A 27,475-nucleotide genomic window follows, 5' to 3' on the forward strand; every position below is an offset into this window, starting at 1 on the left:
CAGCCAGGGGGCTCCGCAAGCTGCACCTACCACAAGCGCCACCCCCACAGCTCCCATTGGCCAGCAAACAGGGCCAATGGGAGCTGTAGGGGCAGCGCCTGCATACAGAGCAGTGCGTAGAGCCGCCTGGCCGTGCCTCCACCTAGGAACCGAAGGAGGGACATGCCATTGCTTCCGGGAGCTGCTTGAGGTAAGAGCCACCCAGAGCCTGTACCCCTGACCCTCTCACACACCTCAAACCCCTGCCCCAGCCCTGATCTCCCTCCCGCCCTCCAAACCCCTCGGTCCCACCATCCTGCACCCCAGAGCCTGCACCTGCAGCCAGAGCCCTCACCCTCACTCCTGTCCCAGCCCAGAGCCCCCTCCCGCACCCTGTACTCCTCATTTCTGGCCCCACCTCAGAGCCCGTACCCCCAGCAGGAGCCCTCATTCCCTCCCGCACCCCAACCCCCAATTTCATGAGCATTCATGGCCCACAATACAATTTCCATACCCAGATGTGGCCCTCGGGCCAAAAAGTTTTCCCACCCCTGCTCTATGCTGATGGGAGAGAGCTCTCTCCAGTCGGTATAATAAAACCATCTCCACAAGTGGCAGAAGCTACGTCAGTGAGAGAAGCTCTCCCACCGACATAGCGCTGTGCACACTGGCACTTATGTCGGTGTAACTTGTCACTCAGTGGGGTGGTTTATTCACATCCCGAGCAACATCAGTTCTATGACATAATATGTAGCGTCGACATAGCGTTAGACTTATTACAGGGTGACCTAAAAGCCATCTCTTCTCCTGTTGTTCTACAGTACTGCCAGAAACTTTTGCTTGGTTTTATTTGTCCAGCAGAACAGTGGAATCTGCTGGCAATTTAACAAGTGCACAGACTGTTACCTGGGGTTTTTAGAACTCCCAACACGGGCAACTTAACTATTTTACTCCAGGTGGTGTAAGGAATAAATTAATAGGAACATAGCACTTCCGTTTGATAAGATTTATGCAAGTAAGCGTGCTTTATTTAAAACGGCAATTTATTAGATTTAAGCACATACAAACATAAGCAATAGGCTTAGAACATTCCAGATATTTACCTAATATCGGGAACGGTATTCAGTAATTAACAGCAGGTTTGCAGTGGCCAGTTCCTTACCCACCGGGGAGAAAGGGTGTCAGGAAAAACGTTTTTTAAGATGGCTTTTGAGGACTGCTTTAAAGTACACTTTATTAGCTAATTTTTTATAACTAACATTTACAAAACACATAGATGATAATGATCCCTACTATATTATTACTTGTTTTAACTTTTAATATGAAAGGTGTTTAGACTTAAGGTTTTTTAATCACCAAGGTTTTTAGTTTTAATTGCTTACTTGTTTGTTTTTTCCTCCCATTCTGATTAGCAGAAACTGTAGCTAGTTTTAACCTTGCTTTTAAAAGCCTGTTTTTAAATTAACCCTTAACTATGTGGTGTTTTATTACTTTAGGGTGGCTGAATGCACATAATATGGTTGCAATTAACTTGATCACATTCTGGGGTATATACACCCCTCAAATCCAGGGCAACAAGACCAACAAAGGACGATCTAGGCCACTGTTTTTCCTCACAAGGAAATTAGATTCCAATTACATCTACCCATTGGCTCCAGCCCACCTCTGCTCCTAAGCATCCCATCCCAGCTAGAAAGACACCTGGCTGCAATTTACACAAATGCTGTATGATACTTTAGGAGTTCAGAATGGTCTCAGACTAGGGAGAATGGCTGCTGGGAACAGCAGCTGAGGGGAATTAGACCCTTTTTATGAGGACATCATATTATTTTAAATATATGACCATCCTAGTTGCCACTTTTGTGCTGGACACAAAACCTCAAAGAGCAGAGTAGCACAGGCAAATAAAGGGTTAGGCACGCCCAAACCCTAAAAGCAGACATGAACCAAAACGTTCAGACATGGGTGTCTAAAGTTGGGCACTGAACTAAAAGCAGCCTGGTTCCCAGAGGCTCATTGGCAGTGCTCACTGAAGTCAGTGGGACTTGTAGGCACTCTGGAACCCCTGAAAAATCACGGCACTTTTATTTAGGTGCTCTATTATTAGGGTCTTTTCATTGCAAAGAAGAGGCTCAACACTTGTAGAGGAAGCAGAAAGCAAGGAGGAGCCAGTAGTGTATGACCTGCCAACTTGCTGCAATTACCAGCAAGTGCTCCACAGGCCTTCAGTAATCCACAGACCACAGGTTTGGAAGCACTCTGCTAATGAAAGTGGAGAGAAAAAGGCAAGAACTTTTGGAGCCCAGGTTTTATTTTGGGTCCCTCTTCAGGCTAAAATTATTTTGAATAAAGAATAAAGCCGAAACACAAAGCTCAAACGCTGAAGATCAATGTGGTGTGTCAGAGACTTTCAGTGACAGAGATAAACAAAAGTGTGAATTCTGATTAAATCACAAGCGGTGGGACATCAGATAAACCCTTGATGGGGTTTATTTCTAAAAAAAAGGAATTACTACGCCAAGATCTGGCACTACTGTAGCTGCTCAATCCTAAACTAAAAGCCTCATAAGCCGTAGACAATAACAGCAATATTTTTTTCCATGCTTTTATCTCCATCAGTTTTATTACAATAATCTCTGTGAAGTAGGTCACATTGTATGTGCAAGGGCCAGCGCCTTAAAAATTAATCTTAGTCCATAATTCAGAGATCGTAACTACACACACTGATCAAATGCAGTAATTTGGGGGCAGCTTTCTGCAACCTTCTGTACCATACAATTAGGGGGAACGCAGTTAAGGACAACTAAGCACTGTGACCAGGAGCCTTAGGGATTCTACAAAACAAGTTCGCTTTCAGCACTGTCAGTGATGAGCGCGATGGAGTAGCTGTTGGCTGATTTATCACACAGGGATTTTCCATTGTGAAGTGCAGATGACTCCTTTTGCATCTGCATTTTTCTTTCTACAGCTGGTCAAGTGATACTTGCAATCTCTTGTCATTTGTAGATTTCTCCTACTTGCTTTTTCATAGCTGGGGTTGTTTGAGGGTTAGTAGGAGTTATAAAGCATTTAGGAGTGGCAGGGGAAGCAAAACAGAGGCCAGGCTGTGGTAGGCTTTCTGCTTTTTTGCAGATTTGTTTTTTCAGAATTGCTTAATGTACATTTTTTAAAAAAAAACTTTGTTTTTAAATAGGGGTAAGTGCAACACAAGAGCTAAATAATTAAGTAGCTGAACAGAGTATCCAATCATTGCCAAGTATTTGGATTTGGACCTTTTATGTTTTAGGTTTTCACACCCATCAATATAAGAAAAGCAGGAAGCGGAGCACTTGCCATCCTGGCTTTCCTAAAACAGAGTCAAAAGGAAAAGTGATAATTGCTGCTCATTTTTGTTGGCTATGCTCTGCCTACATTATAACTGAAATTGTAATAAGGTGGATTCAGATTTGAATCCCCCAGATCCAAACCCATCCCTGTGTGGTGATTCAAATCCTAAACCAGAAGGCTCTTGTTTTCAGATGTGTCCTAAGGGGGGAGGAAGCTTGCAAGATCAGCGTGGCTCACTAGATTTTTGCTAAAAGAACAGGAGTACTTGTGGCACCTTAGAGACTAACAGATTTATTAGAGCATAAGATTTCGTGGACTACAGCCCTAGTCCACAAAAGCTTATGCTCTAATAAATTTGTTAGTCTCTAAGGTGCCACAAGTACTCCTGTTCTTTTTGCGGATACAGACTAACACGGCTGCTACTCTGAAACCTAGATTTTTGCTACTTTCTTCCATAATCTGTAGCAAGCAGCTGATGAAATTTAGGGTACTGACTGCCACTCTGACCCCAATTTAGCCCTAGTTTGGTGTCAAAAAGGGAAATTTAGAGTTCAGGCTAAAATCTAATCCAGACCCAAACAAACCTCGTGGGCTCATCATTTACCCATTTTTGCCACAAAGTGGCCTGGCTATCTTTGCTGAGTCTCACCTGTCCATTTCCTGTATAATCTGATTTCTGGAAATTCTGAGGTGAACTATACTAGGGGATATTTTTTCCACCTTCTTCCCACCTCACTTACATTTATTTACTCTTTGTTTCCATACATCATTTTTCTCTCTAAGGCAGGGCTGCCCAGAGGATTCAGGGGGCCTGGGGCAAAGCAATTTTGGGGGCTCCTTTCATAAAAAAAAAGTTGCTATACTATTAGGGTTACCATACGTCCTCTTTTTCCCGGACATGTCCGGCTTTTCAGCACTCAAACCCCAGTCCGGGGGGAATTGCCAAAAAGCCGAACATCTCCGGGAAAATGCCGGCTAGGCACTTTCCCTCCCGCAGCGGCTCTGCTCCTCCCCTGACTCTTCGGCTCTGTTTAAGAGCCAAACTGCCCGAGCACTATGGGCTTCAGGCAGCCCCCTTGCCTCCGGACCCCAGCCGCCGGCCGGGCACTTCCCCTCCTGGGCTCCGGCGGCGCAGGGTCCGGAGGCATGGGGGCTGCCCAAAGCCGGTAGTGCTGGGGCAGCTTGGCTCTTAAACAGAGCCGAAGAGTCAGGGGAGGAGCAGCGCCTCTGGCCGCGGCGGCTCTGCTCCTCCCCGACTCTTCAGCTCTGTTTAAGAGCCGAGCTCTATGGGCTTTGGGCAGCCCCCATACCTCCGGACCCTGTGCCGCCGGAGCCCGGGAGGGGAAGTGCCCGGACGGGGGCGCAGGGTCCGGAGGCATGGGGGCTACCCGAAGCTGGTAGCGCTCAGGCAGCCCTTTCCGCATGGCTGGGAGTGGGAGGGAGGAGGGGGAGGAGTTAGGGTGGGGAAGGGGCAGAGTTGGGGCGGGGCTGGGGGTGGGGTCAGGGCCCGTGGAGGGTCCTCTTTTTTTATTTGTTAGATATGGTAACTCTATATACTATAGAATACTATATTCTCATGGGGGCCCCTGTGGGGCCTGGGGCAAATTGCCCCACTTGCTCTTCCCCTCTCCCCCCCGGCAGCCTGCTCTAAGGTAAAGTTAAACATGCTTGTGAGGCCTATTGACTCATCTTATCTCTATGGTATCTATGTAGTTTTGTATGTTATATTCCTGAAAACTAATTCAAAAATGTTAATTAAAAAAATAAAGGTGGGAGGATCTGGATCAAATCCTATATTCTGAAATTTGTAATTTCATTTAAAAAACAAAATCTTGATCTCAAATCTGGCATTGTTTATCCAGGCAGGAACTTTGCAAGGCGTGATTCCTTCTTGAATAAGGCTCTTTCTTACTAAGTAACCTTCTGAAATGCATCTGTTTAGGCTTCCAAGAAGTACAAGAATTACACTGCTTTTTCTTCAGTGGCCTTTTGGGAAATGGTTAGAAGTTCTTTCCTATTAATCTTGTTATTCAATTAATATCTGGAAAAAATTCATTTTCTCAATCTCATGTAAATTCCATGTTTATGTGATCACTGCAATACATTTTTCTCTATGACTATGAAACTGTTAATTAGATACATATAGGGTACATCTTCATTGCAGCCAGGGATGTGAGTGACAGCAATGTAGACATACCCATAATATAGTTGGTTAGACTCACTGCAGGACTGGGGACCCTAATTTGGTAACTAGTCAATGACTTATGCATATGAGTAACTTTACGTACATGATTGGTATCATGGACTACAATGGAACTATTCACATGAATAAAGTTTCTCACAAACATCAGTCTTGGTAGGACTGGGGCCTTAGATTATGTTTATTGTTAGCACTAAACAGCTGTATAACAAAGCTTGTATTCAGGACCTGGCCCTGTTCCCACTGAAGTCTAAATGAATTCTGCCATGGACTTCAGTGGGAGCAGGACTGGGCCCTAATACATTTGCTTCTCCCAAACAGAATCCTTTTATGAGTCATAACATTGTTTCACGTGACTTCCCTCCCACTCCTGTTAGTAATTTATGGATATAGAAATAGCCAAAGTAGGATACATTACCCCGGTGACGTCCATAACCTTAATCGCAGCAAGCTGTCCTGTTTTAACATGACGACCCTATGAAAGAATAAAAGGAATAGTTTAATTTTTATTGAATTATATTACATACTGGCACCAAGAAAATGATTGCAATAGGCCCCAATTCTGTAAAAGTTTACTCACAGGAGTAGTCCCACTGACGTCAACAGGGCTACTCGTGTGAGTAAGGCTTTTCAGGGCTAGGTCTGGGATGAGTAACCTCATGCACAACACAAGTCTGACATAAATTTGTCACTGTATCACTGTTTCAATAACATTATTAAACAATCTTATTGCTTTGGCAGCATTCCAACATGACTGATTTGTCTTGAGTACCCGCTGAGCATCCATTGTGTGAAACTTTCATTCCACCCACCATGTGTTTGATCAGTGAGTGAAGGATTCTTAGTGCTTGTTACATTTTCCCCACAAACAAGAGCTCTGCTAGCATCGCTCAGTCCTGAACTACACTCCCTTCATATTCCTGTACTGGGTCTCTCTCAAGCAAAGACAATCATCTTGCTGCAAACTATCCATTATGGATAAATGCCTACTAGGATACAGACCTACACTAATTTCAGTCCATTTCTGTCCCGAGCCAGGGTTTGAACCCAGCCCTAAAGGTAGCATGGTAACACAATGGAACAGCTACCCTCTGACCATTCCCTTTTTATATAAATCAGATACACTAACAACTGTTCAGTCAGGGCCTGATCCTGAGGAAGTGCTGGACATGTGGAACTCAAGCCCCAAAAGAGAACATGATGTCATTTGGTGACTTCCTATTGACTGAGTTTGGAACAGAGCTTAACACACATTTATTTTATCTATAACAACAAAACCAAACACCCAGACAAAACCATTAAGGATGTAAAAAAATTATTCTTTTGCTTTGAATTTTTCCCCTCTACTCTGAAGCAAAAGTTCACTGTGTGACTGGACAGAAGAGTGACTAATATACCTCTGAGACTGCACTTTGATGCTACATGAGGTCCTAGAGGTGGAACAAATTAGTAGAGTAGACTTAATTTGATGTGGACATATTACAAGACTGAAAACGTGCTAATCAGCGTAGCAGTCAACTTCTGAGGAGTTGAGCCTCCATGAATGAACTAGGACAAAAATGAGTCTTTTTATAATATATATTATATATATAAAATATAAAGTCACAGAAAAATGTCCAACCACTCTAGGGTTTAAATTCTTGGCCAAACCTCAGGGGGAATTTGACAAGAAAACTTGGTGGGTAATGATAGATATTAGCATAGTTACAAGGAACATTTTATTTAAATAAATCCCGGGAAGATAAAATGTCAAATTAGTTTTCAATGCCTTAGTTTAGCAATCTGAAGGAATTTTTATAAACAAATTTGTTATTTCACCGTGTTCTAGGTCACACTTTGCACTTATTCAAGCTTGAAAAGTGAAAACTGGCTGGTCACTTTCTTTTCCTCTTGACTAGGTTTCACTTTCTGGTTCTCACGTATTAGCACAGAACTGTTGTGTTTTGATGCAGAATGTTGCAGGGGAAGCTTTAAATCCAAAAATCCCATTTTCACTGAATTAAAATAAATATCAATAACGAGTAATAATAAATACAATAAACGGGCTTCATGTGTGTAATACTGTCCAGCTCAATTGAGGAAGTAGAAAGAGAAAGCCGCAGAGAACCTTGTGTGTATAAATGGCAATGGCATCAGATGCCCATGCCCACCCCCATAAAAAAATAACTAGACAGGTAAATACATGGAGAGGATGGTTACATAGATAGAACTTTCCAATGGCTGGTTCCACCTACTATTACAGCCCACCACTTAGAGAAAGAGGAAAGTAAAAAATGAAGAAGAAAGCTCAGCAGGCCTCACATGCAAATAGTACTCCAGCTTCATCTTCTGGCCCTGTGTTTTACACATGGATTATATGACAAGGCCTGTAACTCGCGAATTGGACTTTTAGCCACTTGTGATGCTGCAGTATGACACATAGTAACTGAACTGCTTTATTGCTTACGCCATCGTCTTTCAAGATGGATGATTGCCACTGATACTTAGATAACAGTTCAGGAATTCTCCTTGGACTCAGGTAATACAGACCGGATTATAAACCCACCAAAGTTAATAGGAATCTTCCCACTGATTCAATAGGCTTTGGATCAGATCCATAATGCTGAAGATCCCATGTTTAATCTCCACTGAGAATTGTGCGTCTGGACATACAACACGATGGTTTTATTTCACAAACATTTCATATTCTGATTTTTTAAAACACTGTTTTAAATTATACCTACATTTTGGACTCCAATTAACTGACCATGCCCTTTACGGAAAATGTTTAGCTAAATTAAAAGTTCTGACAAACATGTATACATATAAACGCACCCTTGTTATTGGATTCATTGGAATATGAATTTATATTAACCCTTTATTTTTTGGCAACTGATAAACTGACAAAGAGTTGTAAAAAGACGATTGTTGGACAGCACTTGAGTAGGTAATTTCTTGATGGAAAAATGAGTGTATGCACGTGCGTTGGGGGGATGGGAGGGGATACGACAAAACAAAGAACCCAAACTGTTGACTGTGACTGTCTCTTAAAAATAGCAAACCACAAATAAAAGCTGTACAGTCAGAATGTGTCAGCAGATAAGGTCACACTGGTTCAAAAACAACCCCCACTAGCAGTGAAACAGAAAAACTGACGTTTAAAAAGCGAGACTATGAAAAGGCTCATTTTCTTGAGCTTTCTGGACTATGAGGCACAGCCACTGAACGGCTAGTTCATATGCAAACTGTTCACTTTTTCATTACATTCTATAGCACAATCTATTTTTGTACCATAATGAAGTGCTGCATTTTGCTCAGTGCTGATTTCCTTCTCCCCACAAATGAATCACACATTATATCAAAACTGCTCACATCAAATGTTCTCATTCTCTCTCTCTCTCTCACACACACACACACACACAGCAAGGATGCAGAATGTAAATAGGAAAGAAAATGAAAAGAAAGGGTGCGTCCTCCGAGAAAATGTGTAGGCAACTATTTTTATGCACTGGTGCCAATAAAGAAGGCTCACCCATTTTCCTAATGATTGTTTGTATCACAGCAGCACCCAGAAGCCCCACTGTATAAACAGAGTGAGAGAGACCATGTCCTCCTGAGCTTACAATGAATAGACAGATGGTAGAAGGGGAAACGGAGGCACAGCAAGAAGTGACTTGTACAAGGTCACATAGCAAGTCAGTGACAGAGCCAGAGGAAGAATCCAAAGCTCCTGAATGACACTCCTAGGCCTACCTTATGATCGGATTCTGTCTGGGGCTTAGTTGCAGCTCTCACACAATGGAATTTGGTCCTGAGATTTTAATAAAAGAGCCCCAACGTTCCCCAGTACGATTCAGCAGTTTGGTAACTGTTGACTGTTTTGTCTTTCTAAAAAATTACTTAGTTATTTTAGAATATCTATTCTTCAGGAATGATATGACGTGAGGTCATAGGAGACAGAGCCTTTCCATGCTGAATGAGATACTGCAAGTGGAACAAGTTACTGAATTAGAATTACATGGTCACCTCATTGAATATGATCTTATTCAATAGTCAGCAAAGGGCTAGATCCTGCTCTATTAAAATCCATGGGTTTCCATTGACTTGAATGGGGCAAGATCAAGCCCCAGAGCGCCAAACCTGCACCGAGAGTCAACAAGCGAGGAACCCCGGATGTATGAAAAGTCACCAATGGCACCAGGACAGTGTTTGTGTCATGATGCGGTGATGTTTGCAACATGCTGCCGCAGGATCAGGACAGCAGTATGTGCCAAGTGGATCCCAGAGTTCAAAACCTTTTAAGAGGCAACTGCAAGTAATAATATATCATTTTACATTGACACACAGTAGAACCTTTGAGTCTACGGCCTTGCAATCTTACAACCTACTGCTCTAATTTTGCCAGGCACAGACAGACCCTACACCCCTATAGGAGCTCTGCTGAAGTAAACATTACTGAAAAAACAGCCACCTTTTGGGGGAAAGGGTAGTAAATGGCACAAAACACAGTGCATTAAAAGAGGACAGGAGGGAAAGTGATTCCAGCCAAGAATACGGGTGCAAAGCCTATCTCTTGTGAAAATAGGAGAGGGGTCTGATTTTTTTAATTATATATTTAGGAAGTTTTAATGGGTTCACAAATTCTAGCCATGCAAATATCAGAGAAAACAATAATAATGAGAGTGAGCTTCTGTTTATAGAAACACTGTACAGTAATATCATCATCAGATCTCTCTATTTAACAGGGTGTTAACCATAGTACAGAGTGAACATCTGTATTCTGCCTACAACATGCTGTTTCTCGTGACTATTAAATCGAGAAATCTCTGTTTACACATGTTTTCTATGTGTCTATCAAATGTTAATAGGCAAAAATATTGGACAAGTATGTTTTTTTTGGCAGGTGATTTTTTTTTTTTTTGGTCTGAGTATTGAATAATGGTAACCAAATATCTCAGTATCTATTTGTCCTTTGTCTAGTTTGCTGGGTACATAATTGGTGTGGTAAGTTCCTTAACAACCACCTCCCATATTTTTTGAACCATTACCACACGGTTCCACAGAGAGTCTTTGACTATAAGAGCTGATCTCATCAAATTCTATGGGCCCAATTCTCTGGTTTGATTCATCCACTTTGCTCAAAAGTAGACAAACTGTCCAAAAGTGGCCCCTTCTGCCTAGGGGTACTCTCTACTGCCATAAAGCTGAGGAGGTAACACCGCCGCCTCTGACTCCAGCTTAAGCCTCCTGCCCCTGATATGGGGGGGGGGGCATGCCTGGGGCATGGCAGAGTGGAGCCCCAACATACCCAATCCTCCACTGGCATAAAATCACCTAGGGACCTTACACCAACGTGGTGAGTTAGAGGTGCTGGGTGATGCAGGCTCCCTGAGGGCCTCCCACTTCACTGCATCCTTTGTGAGTTTAAAACCACAGAACCGTGGGAATTCTAGTAGCTTTGACTTGTGACTTTATCTTGTATTAACTTAAGTTGGTGTCGTATTAAAAAAAAGCGCACATTGGGGAATTTGAAACTATGGTTTTATCAGAGTTTGCACAGGACTAAAATAGCTTCTGGAGACCCTTGACCTTAAGGCTCTGCTGCCAGAGAGAGACATAACATTAGGGAAAACAAATACAGATGGGATTTTTCTTTAGGAAATATCTTCCTATCAACTATAGCATTTCTCATTCGTATGGTATAAACATGGAGGGAACGGAATGTCTCAGCTGTTGTAGCAGGTTCGTTTTGTTCAGAATATCATGCGGAAATATTACAGTCTTTGTCCAGCATCAATCTTTGCAAATTGTATGAACAAAACTGGGTCACTGGAGAGAATCCTGGAGTCCTGGGGGAACAGCATTACCATTCAGTATTCCAGGACATGTGCTTTGGTGCACAAGAAAGGAAAAACTGGAGCAAACGTGCCACCAGACTAAGCACTCTCAGCAGCCGCCTTTCCCAAAGGAAAGCTGAGATCGCTGTTCTGATTGCATTTTCTTGGGGGAGGAAAAAAAACCCAGGAAGAATGATTGTTAATATGTGTATTAAAAATCAACTGACTAAATTCTCCTTGGGTATTGATCTGGAGTAACTCTGCTAATGTCAATGTAGAATTACTCTGGTTTTACAGTGGTGTAATTATCTGCAGCATTTGACCCCATACGTTGCTTATGTTTTATGCTGAAACCATTGTCTGGATATCTGAGGACAGCCGGCCCTTCTCAGGCTCTAACACCACCCCTTCCTGCAGATTAAAAAGATCCATTACATTATCTTGTCCTTAGCAGGGTACGGATTTGCCAGTCATTGCCAGACACCAGAGCTCTCACCAGGGATTTACAGCCACGCAGTTGTTGTGGGTGGACTTCGGATGTGCGTGAGGTGGCTCTGCAGGCAGCAGAGCGATTTCAGAGAGCGATACGGCATTTCATTCCACCTAAATTTATTACTTCAATAGGAAGCCAGTTCGCCCACTGGGACTTCTCACTCATTTAACAAGGGGATTTATGCAGCCAGAGAGGCAGATGTATTCCAACAATGCACCAAGAGCATTGTATAAAATGAAAATATTATTGCACAAGTTTAAATGTAGATAGGCAAAGAAGGAGCAGCAGCTGGTTTGATGGCTCCTACGTTGTTTCAGACTTTACACACACAAATTTGCACAAGCCCAAGCTAAAATTATGCCTCGTCCAGGCACCAAAGCACTTGGGAAAAAGGAGAGGACGCAGGCAGCCCACATCCTCTCCAGCAAATCCACACAGGAGCACAAGGGTGGAGAGTTTGCAGCCCCAGAGGGCGTATTTCATGGTGAGGCATTGACTAAACCTACCGAATAAGTATAGGATGGGGCACCCCTCCCAGTGCTCCCCTTAGGCCACCCCAAGGCATTATGGGTGAAGTCCTGGACCCACTGAAGTCCCCTCACCCCGTTGACTTCCTTGGGGTCAGGATGCCACCCAATGCCTCTAGACACTGCTCTTTGGACAGCACCTGTTCACCCTCCCAAGCATAAGCCATTAGGGATGCACTGCTGATAAAGTACCCTGATTTTCAGGAAGGGAGAAGAGATACGTATAATATCATTTATTTAGATAGCATAATTCATGAAAACAGATCCTCCAGCTGCCAAATTCACCTTGGCTTGCTCTGCCAGAGCGTCCCCAAACCTATAGACACTAATTAAAGCAAAGGGAGCAACAGCAGGGGATACAATCAAGGCTCATGGAGCGTTCAGTAAAGCGGTGGCAATGGATGGGGAAAGTGTAACACCGACAGACCCCAGTAGTCAGCAAGTGGGATTGAACCTGGGACCTCTGGAGCTAAATGCATGAGCCTCTACTGCATGAGCTAAAAGCCACATGGCCCTTAGCTAAAGCTGTAACAGATTTATTAATCTCCAACTGGAGGGGACAAAGCACCACACCCAAGAAGTGTGTGGGTTACATAAGCAATAATGAAATTTAAAACACTAAATTCATAGACGTTGCCTGCTCTTGTAGTTCCAAAATGAATCACTGGGGGTAGCAGTGGGCACAGCCCCAGCTGTTTTGCCAGAGCGGAAAAATGTTTTCAGAGCCGCCCCTTGCTCATGCGCAGCAGCTGAGCCAAACAATAAAATACAATAAAATAAATAAAATAAAGGCTGGCCATCAGAGAAGCAACAACAGCTGGCCAATCAGAATGGAGAGGGGGAAAAACAAAACAGTCGAGTGGCACAGCACCCCCTGAAAGAAGGCATCTATGGGCCTATCTACCACCCAGCTCATAGCAGTTCTTTGTGGGTCCATTAGCATGAGATCAGCAATTCCAACTGTGAAAACATAGGTTGTTCTTTGCACTTCCATAATGTCTTCCACCTAAGACTCTCACAAGGGCTTTATAGACATTAATCAACTAAACTTCACAAACAGCCCTGTGAGATAGGCCGGTATCATCATCACTAGCGACAGACCCAAGGAGCACAAAATATTTAGCTTAACAAAGAGAAGAAGGTTAAGGGGTGACTTGGTTACAGTCTATAAGGGCCTATACTGGGAACAAATATTTGATAGTGGGCTCTTCAATCTAGCAGACGAAAGGTATAACAAGATCCAGTGACTGGAAGTTGAAGCTAGGCAAACTCAGACCGCTGTGTCTCACTACCACAATCACTTTGCCCCAATTTATCCTAGCCTTAGTATGGTGATAAAACACACTGACCCACTACTCCGAGATTTATGGTGCTCAGTATTAATATAATTATCAATATTGCTAATATAAAGCATTTAGAAAACATGCAGGATACTTTTAGGCAAATGTTGATATTTTGTTTTGTACTACAGGGGTGAAAAGCACATATAGATTAGATAGAATTGTGAAAACCGAAAGCAGCTATGTACAGTATAGGAATAAAGGTAGCATCAAATCTTTACATATTACTAACCCTTATGGTGACAACTAACACTTTCTACAGCATTAGTCAGTAACCACATCCTGTGCAAAGCACTTGCAAACTTAAGTGTATGCACCTGAAAATTAGAAATATGACTTCAAAGACTGTTAATATTCCAGCAGTGTGTCAGAGCTCGTTTTAATAGGGATTTGTTGTCATGGAACAGCGTAACTGGTCTGGATCTATGCAGGGAATTGTGTAAGATCAGCAAACATGCTCCTTTTGACAGAAGAGAAACAATTTATTTCAGTTCAGACTAGGCCTAAATCCAGCATGAGCAGAAGTGTCTAACTTGTGTCAAGTGCTAAAACTGCTTAGTGGGTACTGTGCACTTCCACATAGAGGTTACAACTTGATACCCAGATCTCAACATGAACCAAGAACTTGAGAAAGAATATGTCCCATGGTGCTGGGGAAATGTCCACAGGCCAATTCTGGGAAAACCAAGACGAGAATTATTTACTTCCCAAGGCAGCTGTCCCAGGTTCTGTTTAGAGCTTGACAAAGCCAAAGAGATTTTTGGGTCCCCTGAGTTCAAGAGAAGCTGTGTTCTGATCCCCTGGATCATGTAAGGAGAGCAAGAAAAGGACTGTTGATGCCAATTGCTGCCGCATCTTCTCTCTAAAGGCCTGATTAAAAGCCAACTGAAGCCAATGGAAAGAATCTCACTGATTTAAATGGGCTCTGGATTAGGCCCTAAGGCTGAGAGAAGAAAGGGGTGAAGTGTTGAAGATTCCTCAAACAAATTGCAAAGACAGATACCCAGAGGGCATCTCTTGGCTGATGAGAGGGACAGTGCAAGTCTACTTCACAGTAGTCTTAGAGAAGTACTGTAGATTGAACCTGAAATGTTTAGCCTGTATACAATCCTGGTTTATGCTGTAAAATGCATGTGCATTGCCACTCCTTTTATTATTCCATTTTTTAAAACTGCCAGTTTTGTTGCTGCGTATCAAAACTACAGACTTTGCTTCTCCTTTACATTAACATCAGTGTAAGCAAACTTTGACACTAGCTTATTTCTGGGGAGCTACCATTTACACGGAATTTCTCTCACCTCCTTCTCCTTCCAGACTCTCCCAGCCAGATGCCCAGCATGTAACCCCTTCCACTCCCTGACCCAGGCAGCTGGCAATGACCTTTGCTCAGGAGAGAGAGAAAGCGAGGGCTGCTCAGGCAGTTTGTAGGAGGGAAGAACTAGGCTACAGAGTTCCCAAGGCAGTTAATGTAGCCTTCAACCTTACAGTAAAGCAAGCTTTGTGCAGGAGCAAGGTCCACCCACATGGAACTCATTGCAGGATTTGTGCCTTGGTCACTTCCCAAGAACAGGGACGTTTCTCACATTCCCTTCCAACTCGCCTGGACTCTTATAGACTTGTAGACTTCAAGGCCAGGAGGGACCATCATGATCACCTAATCTGACCTCCTGCACATTGCAGGACACGGAACCTCACCTTCCCACTCCTGTAGTAGGCCCATAACCTCTGGCTAAGTTACTGAAGTCCTCAGATCTCCATTTAAAGACTTCAAGTTATAAAGAATCCACCATTTACTCTGTTCAAACCTGCAAGTGACCCATGCCCCACACCACAGAGGAAGGGGAAAACCTCCTAGGATTTCTGCCAATCTGATCACTGTCCCAGAAAATGACACCCCACAGCTCCTACTCAAATCTCCCTAAAACATCAATAAACTTCTCCCCTCCAGCTGAGCATGTTGAATGGTTCTCTCCACTCCTTTGAACCAAGTATTTGACTTGCCTTGTGAAGTCGCTTCAGCTTCCTTTGCTGTTCTTGGGAGACACCCCTCCTGCCAAAACCCTGTTAATTTGTACTCTGCAGTATGTAGGTCCCTTCAGAGGCAGTGTAGACCATGGCTGTCACAAAAAATGGCGGGCTTCCTTCTGTGAGATCAGAACCATGCACTGGCACAGCAAGGTTGGAGCTTGCACGGGAATTCTGTGACTAACATTTGTCACAGTTGAAGTTTAGCAATGTGTGCCGAGACTTTTATAAAAAAAAACACACATTTCTGTGTAATCTTTGGTTGAAAAACGTTGGAGTTTTCTTTTAAATCATTGTTAGAACTGAGGCCCTGCATTCCTCTCCCATGTAATGATGCACAGGTTAATCAAAAACTCTACATGCGTCTTCATGTAGTCTTAGTAGGATGTATTCCCCCCTTCTGGGACCCACAGGGATACAATGCAGGCAAGAGATTGAACCAGAAAAAGCAACAGAGATCTGGGGTCTGCATTAAACCCTACTTTCCTGCCCCATGGGACTTTCCCTCTGGGCTTCTCTCAGCTTTCCTATTCCCCAGCAACTGCAAAATGGTTGCCAGTTAGTGCCTACAAACTGCAGAGTGAAAATTAACAGGGAAGGGTGTTGTGTGGTTTTTTTTTTAAACACACCAAAGAACACAGTTGCTTAAATTTTCAAAAGTAACCAGTGGTTTTGGGTGCCCTCCATTTCTAGGTACCCAACACAGCAAGCAGGAGGCTCCCAGGAGTAGTTCCAAGGCAGAGGACAGGAGCAGCACACAGCAGTGGGGGGAGGGGCAGCTGAACTGCCGGCAATTGATAGCCTGCTGGGCGGCTGCCTCACAGGGAACTTAAGGGAGCGGGGAGCTGATGGGGGAGCTGATGGGGGGGCTGCCGGTCCACCCTGGTTCCAACCACCCACCAGCTAGCTCCAACGGGCTGCTCTTTCTGCAAGCAGTGGGCAAAGCAGGTGGCTGCCAAACAACGTTATAAGGGAGCATTGCACAACTTTAAACAAGCATGTTTTCTAATTGATCAGTAATGTAACAACAGAACCGGGATGACTTTAAGTGAGGAGTTACTGTACTAGACCATGCTTCCTGAGCTACAGCCGGTCTCTGACATTTGCCGAATCTCCCACTCCTCACCCCAATTCCCACTAAATCAATGGGCGTTGGAGAGAATTCAACACCTCTGACAATTTCTATCCTCCTCCCATTAAAATCCATGGGAGCGTTGACTCGGATTTTGTTAAGATTTGCCGCAGGCCTTTCAATAAGGCTTTTTTTAGTTCAAGGCCTCGAAATAAATGACAGAACCAAAGGCCTGCTCCTCCTCCCACTGAACTCAATGGGCAAAACTCCTGTTGACTTAGATGGCTCCTGTTCCCATTGTAAACCACACTATCCTTACCTCCAAGCTTTGGAATAAATAGTGTAATAGTAATTCTGTTATACAGTCTAACACAGACATATACCGGGGCATGCCCAGCTAGATGCCTGAAGAATTAGGCAAAGGGGAATATACTGTTTGCTAAAGAAATTTGAATAAAGTTGTGACCAGTATCGTTATAAAACAACTGCTGAACCCCATTCCTGAGGCTACATAATCTCTTGTGGCTGGTCCACACTAACCCCCCACTTCGAACTAAGATACGCAACTTCAGCTAAGTGAATAACGTAGCTGAAGTCGAAGTATCTTAATTCGAACTTACCGCGGGTCCACAGGCGGCAGGCAGGCTCCCCCGTCGACTCCGCGTACTCCTCTCGCGGAGCAGGAGTACCAGCGTCGACGGCGAGCACTTCCGGGATCGATTTATCGCGTCTAGACAAGACGCGATAAATCGATCCCAGAAGATCGATTGCTTACCGCCGGACCTGGAGGTAAGTATAGACGTAACCTTGGATTGCTAATATTCTCTGTTATTTCTGCACTCAGAAATGAAGGTAATCTGCACTTTATAAATATTATTACTATATTCACTTCCAATTTATAGTAATCTGCTTTTTAACATTTTTATTATTCTTCACCTCTGGTTGAATTCCATATGCATGTTATTTGTTGTAGTCTTTTTTCTTTAACACTTTAGACAGACTACTAAACCCATCTGTTAGCAGCTTTTTAAAAATCTGTATTCAAGTGAATTCCTATCCTAGCTCATCATATCTTTGGACGCCCACTATCATGACAAAGGTATAGCCAATACGTTGGCAAATATGCATTTCATAGTGGAAAATGCAAGCACTAGCTTTTCTCCAGCTGCCTGTAAGTGACAAGCTAAGCGCAAATTCTCCTCAGATCTCTGTGGTAGCCTTCCACTTCGATCTTTTGCCCTCCCTATATATGCTCAATCTCCCAAATGATGACAATTGATCCATACTTATAGTGGGAGCAGAATCCCCAAAGCAGAGTGGTACTGTGCAGATCTGAGATGAGAATTTTGCCCTAAGTCTTTAGTGTGAACGTGATCTTGGAAAACCCCAAATACGTTTAATCATCCTAGTCTCTCTGCTTGTGTGGATGACAGAGAGATACCAGAACAGAGTGAAAGTAATTTTTTAAGAATACTTTTATTCCCCGACCTCTCCCACACACACACTTTGTGGAGTTATGTTATCAACTCTTCCCAACATATGTAGGGTTGGGTCGGCACAGTATTTAGATGGGAGCTATCCAAGGAACTCAGTAAATCCTCCAAGGAATTCAAAACTCTGCGTGCTACAGGAAGTGGTGTGGTGTTTCAGTGGGTAGTGCCCACAAGAGTAATTCATTACTGAATCAATTTCCAAGATGGTGACGGGGGGATTTCATGCTGCTGGAGATGCAGGTAGTTTAGGTAAAACAGATTCTGGCTACCTGTAGTCACTGAAGAAGAGGTCGTTTTGGGGGGAAATAAGCCCCAGGAGCAGCTTGACCTAATTCTATCTTGAGTAAATGTCATTCTGCCTACTCAAATCCCCTGATAGTTTCAATTTTATATGATATGCTTCAAATGCCCTAAGCTGTATAATGTTGCTGTGCACTGTTTAAAAATAGCTGCCATGTTGTAGTTCAAAGAGAGTTGCGTTTCAGTAGTGCATCAGCTGTTATTTTTTAGGTGTAGATAGAGAAACAGAGGATAATAGAGGGAGATGTATGTCAACCACATGCCAGAAATTCCACAAGGCTTTACAAAGCCTCATTCATGAGAGCAAAAAATCCCCCTGAAGTCTATCCGGCTACCCATGTGAGTAATAACTGCTTATGTGAGTAAGGGCTGACAGGATTAGAACTCATGAGAGGTTAAAAAAAAGCTTTCAAATACTTAGGTTTCTAAGATGGTAACAAAACCATCCTCCAACTACACTCCCCAAAATAAGCCAGTTTGCAAGCTTCACTCATGTTGAAATAGTCAGTTTTATTTCCCATCTTTCACGGATATATATAGATATACCACTGCACTGCATCATGATCCATTTGATGATGTAAAAACAAACCAAACAAAAAGAACCAACCAAGCAGCCCCCCGCTTCCCTAAGCCTTTTTTTGTCCCCTGATTTTCTGTCAATGCTTATTTGGGTATTAACCCAAATCTCAGCTTCAAGTTTATTCAAGTGTGACCTTCAAAGCTGTCTTAGTTTTTGATTAAGCATTCATCTGTGCATAAATTCATGCTCCTAATTACCTTCAAAATGTTATCCCAACTATCACTAACTTGATAATGTCATGTCAATATGCAGAAGTAACTCTAATTTCTGTGAATGAGGAAGACAACAAAGTCAGATTTTAAAGGTTGTGTGGCAGCACATTAGAAAAATGTTGGTAAGTTTCCATAAGAAATACACTTCAATTGATTCATTCAAGTGTTTTAGACCAAGGCATTCTGGATATTACATTTATTCAATACAAATATTGGCTGAAGTAAGGTACAACTCAAAGAGGTCACTACTGGTATAAATGAAAAGTGACCGTGTTCGAACAGCAAATAGCAGAAATTCTCAGGGTGAAACACAGGGTGCTGTCCCTTTGTGCAGGGGTGAATTTCATTTTCAAAGAAAAAGATAGGGGTCACTTCACAATCATGCAATAAAGGGCCTGATCCTTCAGTTACTATTCAGGAAAAACTCACATTTTTAAGCAATTGGGAGTTTCGCCTGTGTAAAAACCACCACCAGTGTCCCTACACTCTTATATATCATTTTTCATCCAGGGATCTCAAAGTGTTTTACAAAGAGAGTTATATATCTTTATCTCCATTTCCAATTGGGAAACTGAAGCATTTAAGAGACTTCCCAAAGGTCAACCCACCAGGCCAGCAATAGAGTCAGGAATAGAATCTGGGTCTGCGGAGTCCTATCCTCTAGGCCGCACTGCCTAAGAACTACATGGTTTGTTCCAGAGGTTTTAAGCCCATATCCAAAAGAACAGGGTGAAACTCACCCTCAGGCAAAAGTTTAGCACAAGGCCTATGTGCCATTTAAGTCTCACTTTAAGCCCCAAAACATACATTGCTCATACATACTATTAATTTCACAGCTACTAGGCTCACTCATCTACTGTCTGGTAATACATGCAGAAATTATTCCCCTATATTAAAATGGGCCGACCCAATGCCTACTGAAGTCAATGGAAGAATGAAATGGGGTGGTCATTCACATGGGGTATATGTATACTGCAACTGAAGGTTTTAATCTAGCCAACATGGATAACAATATAAGTGAAGACATGGAGGCATGGGCTTCAATGCCAGCTGTACAAGCCTAGGCTACCAGGACCCTGAGTATGTACTTACATTGCTAGCCCATGCTGCCACATGTTCACTGGTATTTTTATCTATGCTAGCAGGGTAGACATATCCTTAGAAAAAGCCAGCCTTCAAAGCCAGCCCTGGCATAGCTACTCTGGAAGATATGATATTACATCTACTTCCCAGGCACACTGTTGAGCTTCCAAAGTCCAAACCCAATACATAATCCTAATATTGGGAAATTTAAGGAGAAATGTTTGTGTTCCCCAGTTTAAGGCCTCAGATTGAAACCCTTGAGATTCAGCTACCATTTGGTTGTTATTTTATGATGCCTGTGGGCATGTACAAGATCACAGATAATTGAACATAGGAATAAGAGTGCTCTCATATAAATTGTCTACCGCATAATTATCTGAAGATTTCTATAGTGTAACTGAGAAAAGATCCCTTCCACCATTCAGAGAAAATGAACTAATAAATAATCCAAATACACTATATTTTTAACTCAATTCTAGAAGGCCTCAATAAGGAGGAGAAAATAGCTCAACAAAAGTCATCTTAAAAAGGTCAACAACTTTAGATTTGGCTGGACTGGAGTCTCCAGGAAAGTTAAAAGTAATTTTCTTCCTTTACGTTTTTGCTTGAAGCTAAAATAACCAATGGAATGAAACCTAACTCCTGTCATTTTCATGGGCCATTTTTCTCTCTGAAATGTTATGTTAAAAAGTATATCCTTGAATCTTTTAAATCCAATCAACAAAGGCTCCCTCCAAGAAAATAATTAGAATGGCATGTTCCAATTTTTGCCACGTGAGAAATAATCAATTACTTCTCCCACGTTATCACACTGTTCACTCTACCTCTACCTTTGTGCTTATACGCAACTTAGCAAATGGGGTTCCAATCCTATTAAGGGTCTTGTCTCAGGATGAGCTGCACCTTTTAGTAGGATTCTGGTCCCTGCTCTGACCTGTGCCCAGTTTCCCTCCAGATCAATGGAGTTCTGGGACTTGTAGTCCAGGAGCCATTAGAGTTGTAGGCCAGACAGCAAGTCCTGCTGAGAGAGGAAATGGTATAACTGCAAGCCCTTGTATGTTGTGAGGAGAGACATGGAGGAAGTGGGGAGGCTTGTGACATACTTGTGAGCCACTCTATCATATGACTGCTCCTCCAGGTTATTTTGGCACCAAAATTTCACTGTATATTGCAGCCATTCAAGCCCTGTGCAAATCTGAGGCATGAAATTCTGCCCTCAGTTACCTGCTGTAATTATAAATGAGGACAGAATTGACTGGGAGTTATGCGTACAGAATTGGGCATATTTCGTATGCCATTCTTGGTGAATGGATTTAACCACAGCATGAATCCTGCCATGCAGAAAACCTGCAGAGAGGAAGAGAGATGTGCAGAGGGGGGAAGATCTTATCTGAAAATATTCAGATATTAATATTTGATAGCATTATAAAACTATATTCAGTAAGTACTACTGCTGTTAAAATACACTAGTGTTGATGAATTATAATTTCATTGTGAAGAGCAAGGTAAAGTGCTAGGACATGCATCTTCATTGTCACAGAGCATCAAATTAGAACAACATTTGACAGATCCCAACATAATTTGTTCTTGGCTTTTGCAAAGTCAATCTGGGAACATTTATATATTTAGCCTTTAGTAGGAAAGCATCCTAGTAAAAACCCTAAGATGGCTAAAATGCTTGATGAAATAAAAAGAAATGGTTAAATATTTACCTAGGAATAAATTGGGCTTTTTGGTTTTGTCAGAAAATTAGCTGGTCTCCAAGATAAACCATTTGTTTAAAGGAGCACTGTAGTTCTCCACTTAGTTTACACCTTTCTTAATGCTTGCATGAAATAAATCTGAGTTTGAGGAAATCAATTAAAGCATCAAATATTCTAAATATCAGATAAGGTAAGGAAAAAAGAGTCAGGATGTGGATGTGAAGTTTGTAAAACTTTTTTTTGCAAAGAGCAAAATGATGATTCAATAAAAAAAAAAATCCTATTTTCCTTACTTTTGCTTTATTCATTTCCAACAGAACTTAAAGCAAGCATGATTTAGCTTTATGAGCCTGTAGCAGAGTGCGTTCTGCTCCACTCCTGCCTTTTCATGTCATAGAAACTGGTTCAGACTCTACTGACTGCGTATTCACTGTGCCATTTATTTGAGTTCCCTCCACCAACACCTTCACAGTCTTGTGCAACAGTCTATTTACAATATCCCCCTGTGTGTTCAGCCTCCTTCTCAGGACCTGAGCAGAGGTCTCCCTTCCCTAGACTCAGCTAGCTTTGTTCCTCTCCTCCTCCTGGATTTCCTTCCTGTGCCTCTATCACTCTTGAGCTGGTGGGCTAAGTGGCTCATTAGCTAGTGATTCTGGTGGGTTGGATGTGCCAATTACCTTTAATTACCCCAATCCGTTTTCTCCAGGAACTAATTGGTGTCAGAGTGACCAGAGTGCAGGCTCCCCTGTTAACTCCCTGCACTCTGTCACACAGCCTGACCCAACACCCACTGAGATGTGGTGCATCTGAAAGGGAGCGGGGTCAGGAGGCAACAGAAGTGAAATCCAGTCAATTAATGCAAATATATTAGTTAAAATCAAAGCTGCAGAAAACCTGAAAATGACAATTCATCACATGGCAAGGTCTAGACAAAATATGCCTATGGATGAGCAATATGAGGAAGGGCAGGCAGCAGCAGATTATTTCACTTTATTATTAAAGTGCTCTGCAAACCTGGGACTGATCCTGTTCCCACTGGCAGTTTTGTCACTGACTTCAGTGACAGCAGGCTAAGATCCTTTCTGCAAAATACTGCAGTGCAATTTCTGCCATTGCGTTTTTAGTGATTTTGTGCCCTTCCGCTCTGGCTTTTTGGAAACCACAAGAGAAAGCATATTCCGAATAGCACATTTGCTTGGAAGAGGGGCTCATACTGGGCAAAAAACGAGCAAAATGTGGCAATTTTGGGAGGGGTGGAGTCTGGGCCTGTTTTTCATAATAAAATGTAGTTGAGTATCTATTGGGGGAAGGCACAAATGAAAAAATATAGCACATTTTGAGTAGGTTTCCCTTTTGTTTCCAGTATTTTGCACCCTTCTGACTATTCTGTATAATATCTCCTTTAAGCACTTCATACATTGCTTAGTGAGAGCTTCCTGGTTCAGCAAAGTATGTTAAGTACTTGCCTCGCTTTAACCAGGTGAACAGTCCCATTGTGTTTGATGGGACTATGCAGATACTTAAGTATCTTCCTGAATCAGAGCCCAGGAATGCAACTGCTTCCACTAACTGGACAGGAGCAGTCCTGACCCACCACCAATGCAGTTGTGGCGGGCCAAGGATGCAGTGGGACTGGTGTGTTTCCATTACAAAAGGGATGGGAGAGTCCATGCACGGGATATATACCCTTTTTGTGCTGTGGAACACTGTTTGAAGGGGAGGGTTTTCTCTCCAAATAATGTCCTTTTGCCAATGGATCCTTAAATTAAGAGTCCTACTGGGGTTGTCCAGTCATGTACTATTCCCATCAGACTTGAATGCATTCTCTGTGGATAGCATCATCCCATATAATGCAGGGTTGTTTTAATTCAAGAACTTCAGTAATAGGTAACTAAAATCCATGAGAAAGGACGGGACATAAAGTGCAGCCACCCTAAACCTTATTTACTAGCACACTGGGCATTTCTGAAATATATTTTCTTTCTCCCCATTTGAACAAGAGTAAATTGGTTGTTTGCTTAAACAAGGCTTTCTCTCTGATCAATCTGACACTGTCCCCTCGGGGTACTCAGGAGAAAGAGAGAGATCCGTATTGAATAGGACAACTGCAGATTTTAGTCATACTTGCATATTCCTCACATTTCCCATTCTTTCCCGCTCTTATTTAAGAAGTCAAATCAATCCTTGGAAACCATCCAAAAACAAAAGCACAACTTTTTTTTTTTTCTTTTTTAAACCAAGACAGTTTTGTTTTTTTAAATTTAGATGGGCAATTTTTATTTCTCTTTTAGTTGGGACTGTAGAGTCTTAGCTTTCAGAAGAGCATCAAAGCTGGCCGCATATAAATCCTCTCCCAGCACAGAAAGCTCTAATTGCAAAAGACCAGGCTAATGCCCCATGTCGACCGAACAAGGCTGACCTTTAGAGTGAAGTGTTTCTAATCCTCCGTATCAATCCAAAATATGATCAGGGGCATACAAATCAGGGGAGAGCTCAAATTCCATTACTGCAGCTCTACAAGAGATTTGACATTAAGTAAAGAAGGGCAGGATTATTAGATTACTGAACTAAATTGTTAAATTAGCATATTTATACAGCATCAGAAATAACACTGTTTATGGTATGGAGGTGAGCATGACCACCATGTAATGCATCCCCTATTTCTGGACTTCAATTTATTTTGCACCTTTCATCTCCGCACATGGACTCTCATTCTCCCATATTCAGTAATAATTCAAATTAACAAGAACTACCTCCTAATCCTGCCTCTTGCCAACAAGGAAGGAAGAGACAGAGTTCGCTGCTATTTGCTCTTACTTTTGGGAAGCACAGTGATGGCCACCAATATACTGTGTAGCCTTGATCAAAGGAAGTAGCACTAACTCCAGCCTTCTAAACCTCTAAGCAACTTCCAAAGAGGATTTCAAGATAATCACCATTCATTTGTTGCTTGAGGTAGCATTCACAGTGTGCTAGGTGCTTTCCAGACACACAAGGAGGAATGGTCCCTGCCCCAAAGAGCTCCCAGTCTGGGGAGCAGATGTACAGACAGGCAAACGGAAGTACAAGAAAGGAAACAACAAAAGGGATGTTCTATACAAATCAACACAATTCACGATAGGCAGCACAGCAGAAGTGGTTTTTTTCAAAAGGAACTTAAAAATGCAAAGCATCTGGGCCTTTCAGATAAATGCAAGGCGGTCATACCACGCATAAGGGCCCACATGGAAGAAGGATGCTGATAGAGGCACTCCCTAGCTGTCTAAGGGCCATATATACCAACCAGATTGGGTGGAGTCTCTCATTCCATCCTTGAAAATGAGTAAGGGATGGGCAGCTGTTTAACTGCCCTCACCTCAGCAGGTTGGTGTTTCCTCCTCAGCGTGTTCAGCTCTTCCATGGACAAACAGCTCAGGTAGACCATACAGCTCCTACAGGCTCTGTGCTCAGGTTACTCTCTAAATCTTAACAAATTCAATCATCTTTTTATATGTAAGTCATACACATGCATTGGGGGCTTCAGAACTCAATGCCAATACATTATTCCAAGTATCCAAGAGATTTTCGACAGCTCCTTCCCACAGTGTTCTGTATCGTCTGCTCTCCCAAGTTTATTAGAGTCCTCAGACGTTTCCCCTTTTTCATAGGTAGAAAATGTCAGCCCAGGAAGAGATTTTAAACCATTACAGAACTGCAAATTTCGGTAAATAGCTGTTCCAAATGTAACTTATTATCCCTTCTAAACGTACATTCAGGAATCAAGAGGAGATATAAAAACTCTTCTTTCCCATTGGCGGTATTGCTGTGGTACAATGTATTCAAACTTAGATGCCTGGTTACCAATAATGCCGTGTATATGAGAAAGAATAACTCGCACAATGGAATAAAGTAGTTTTTGTTCTCAGATGACTGTAACTGTAGACTGTATTTCATAATATCTCACATGCTGTGCATTGTAAGTAATTATATGTAATGGAATTAAGGATATTTATATAGCACCAATGTGGGGCTTTAATAATACATGGGAAGACAAGGTCTCTGCCCAAACATAGGTTAATGTTAAATTAGAGTAGATACAACCTGAAAGATAAAGGATCAGGCACAAGAGTGTGGAGCAGACAGTGCCGGAGAGCAGACCAATGTTGGAAGGCAAGTGTAAGGGAGGGAGATTTAAGGAGCTATCTGTAGGGTTGCTTTGCACATGAGGAAAAGGGAGGATGGTCCGGGTATAGGGAGCACTGTGGGGAAAAAAGGTACAGGTGCCTGAGCAGACAAAAGCCCATCCCTGCTCTCCCTGTCTCTCTATTGACTTTCAGGGGAGTATGACTGGGCATGAAGGAGGAGAGCGAAGCAGTAGCTGGGTCCCTTGAAATCTTCTCCCTCCCCACAAAGTCTCTCTAGCTGCTTCATAATGCAGTCCTCAACGGTACCCTCCAATAGATGCAAAAGGGAATTTACAAATGATGTTGGGGTCATTAGATGAGTGGAGTGGGGTTAGTTTTGAAAACTGCCTGCCAAAGAGGAAGGAAAGGGTACAGCTGAAGACTGCATTATGAAGGAACTAGACTATTACCTGTCCAAAACACTTTGCTACAGCGATATTACCTGGGACAAAAGCATGTTGGTCAGTGTGCACGTTCACTTCTCTTCACACCCCCTCTCCAGCACCGGTCTGATTCCAGAGAGCTTTTATAATCCCACCCCCTTCCTTTTGCCTTTGGTTCCAGTCTCCTAGGCGTCTCTCCCATTTACATACTAACTGGAAAAAAAACCAAGCACTTCCAGCAAGTAAAACCAGGCAGTACAGTCTGTTCTCAATAACATTAGTTCATGTTATTACCACCCTTTAACACCCCCTCATTGCTTCTGTTTCATTTCACCACCTATTCAGTATCACAGTATTAATAACAAAATTAGGCTTAGAGAGACCTGCAAGGCAAACTGGTTTACAAAGACCACGTTTCTGATAACAGGGCCAGATTGCACCTTCCAGCAGGTGCATTGGGAGGCTCTGTGCTGAAGAGAGGAACAATGCTTCCCAAAATGTTCTGGCATGCAAGGGGGAGGATATTCCCTGTTAAACCTCATTAAGAGGAAGAACTTCCACTCTCCTGTGCTGGCCAGTGGGGAGAAAAGCAGGACCTTCCACCAGTCTTGGGAGAGGCTTACACACCAGGGAGTGCTAGCAGGGACTGCAATTGTGACTGTCCAATGTGTGACCCTTGAGTCTTTCTCTCCACCTCATCCCCTTCCACATCAGCGCAGCAGCCACCACAAATCTGGTCCATGATGGCCTGTATTCTACTTTAACCCTGCAAAATGAGG

General features: G+C 42.7%; 1 protein-coding gene across 13 annotated transcripts in view; it reads right to left on the reverse strand.

The window, feature by feature from the left end:
- The window catches only part of TNIK (TRAF2 and NCK interacting kinase), a 299,369-nt gene that overhangs the window by 128,369 nt on the left and 143,525 nt on the right, over positions 1 to 27,475 (reverse strand). For all 13 annotated transcript variants that reach the window (XM_034782240.1, XM_034782236.1, XM_034782229.1 and 10 more), the window contains exon 3: positions 5,925 to 5,981. In XM_034782240.1, coding sequence (XP_034638131.1) covers positions 5,925 to 5,981 — 57 coding nt within the window. The remainder of the gene's footprint in view (positions 1 to 5,924; positions 5,982 to 27,475) is intronic.

The sequence above is a fragment of the Trachemys scripta genome, chromosome 9 (genome assembly GCF_013100865.1).
Source record: "Trachemys scripta elegans isolate TJP31775 chromosome 9, CAS_Tse_1.0, whole genome shotgun sequence".
NCBI lineage: Eukaryota > Metazoa > Chordata > Testudines > Emydidae > Trachemys > Trachemys scripta.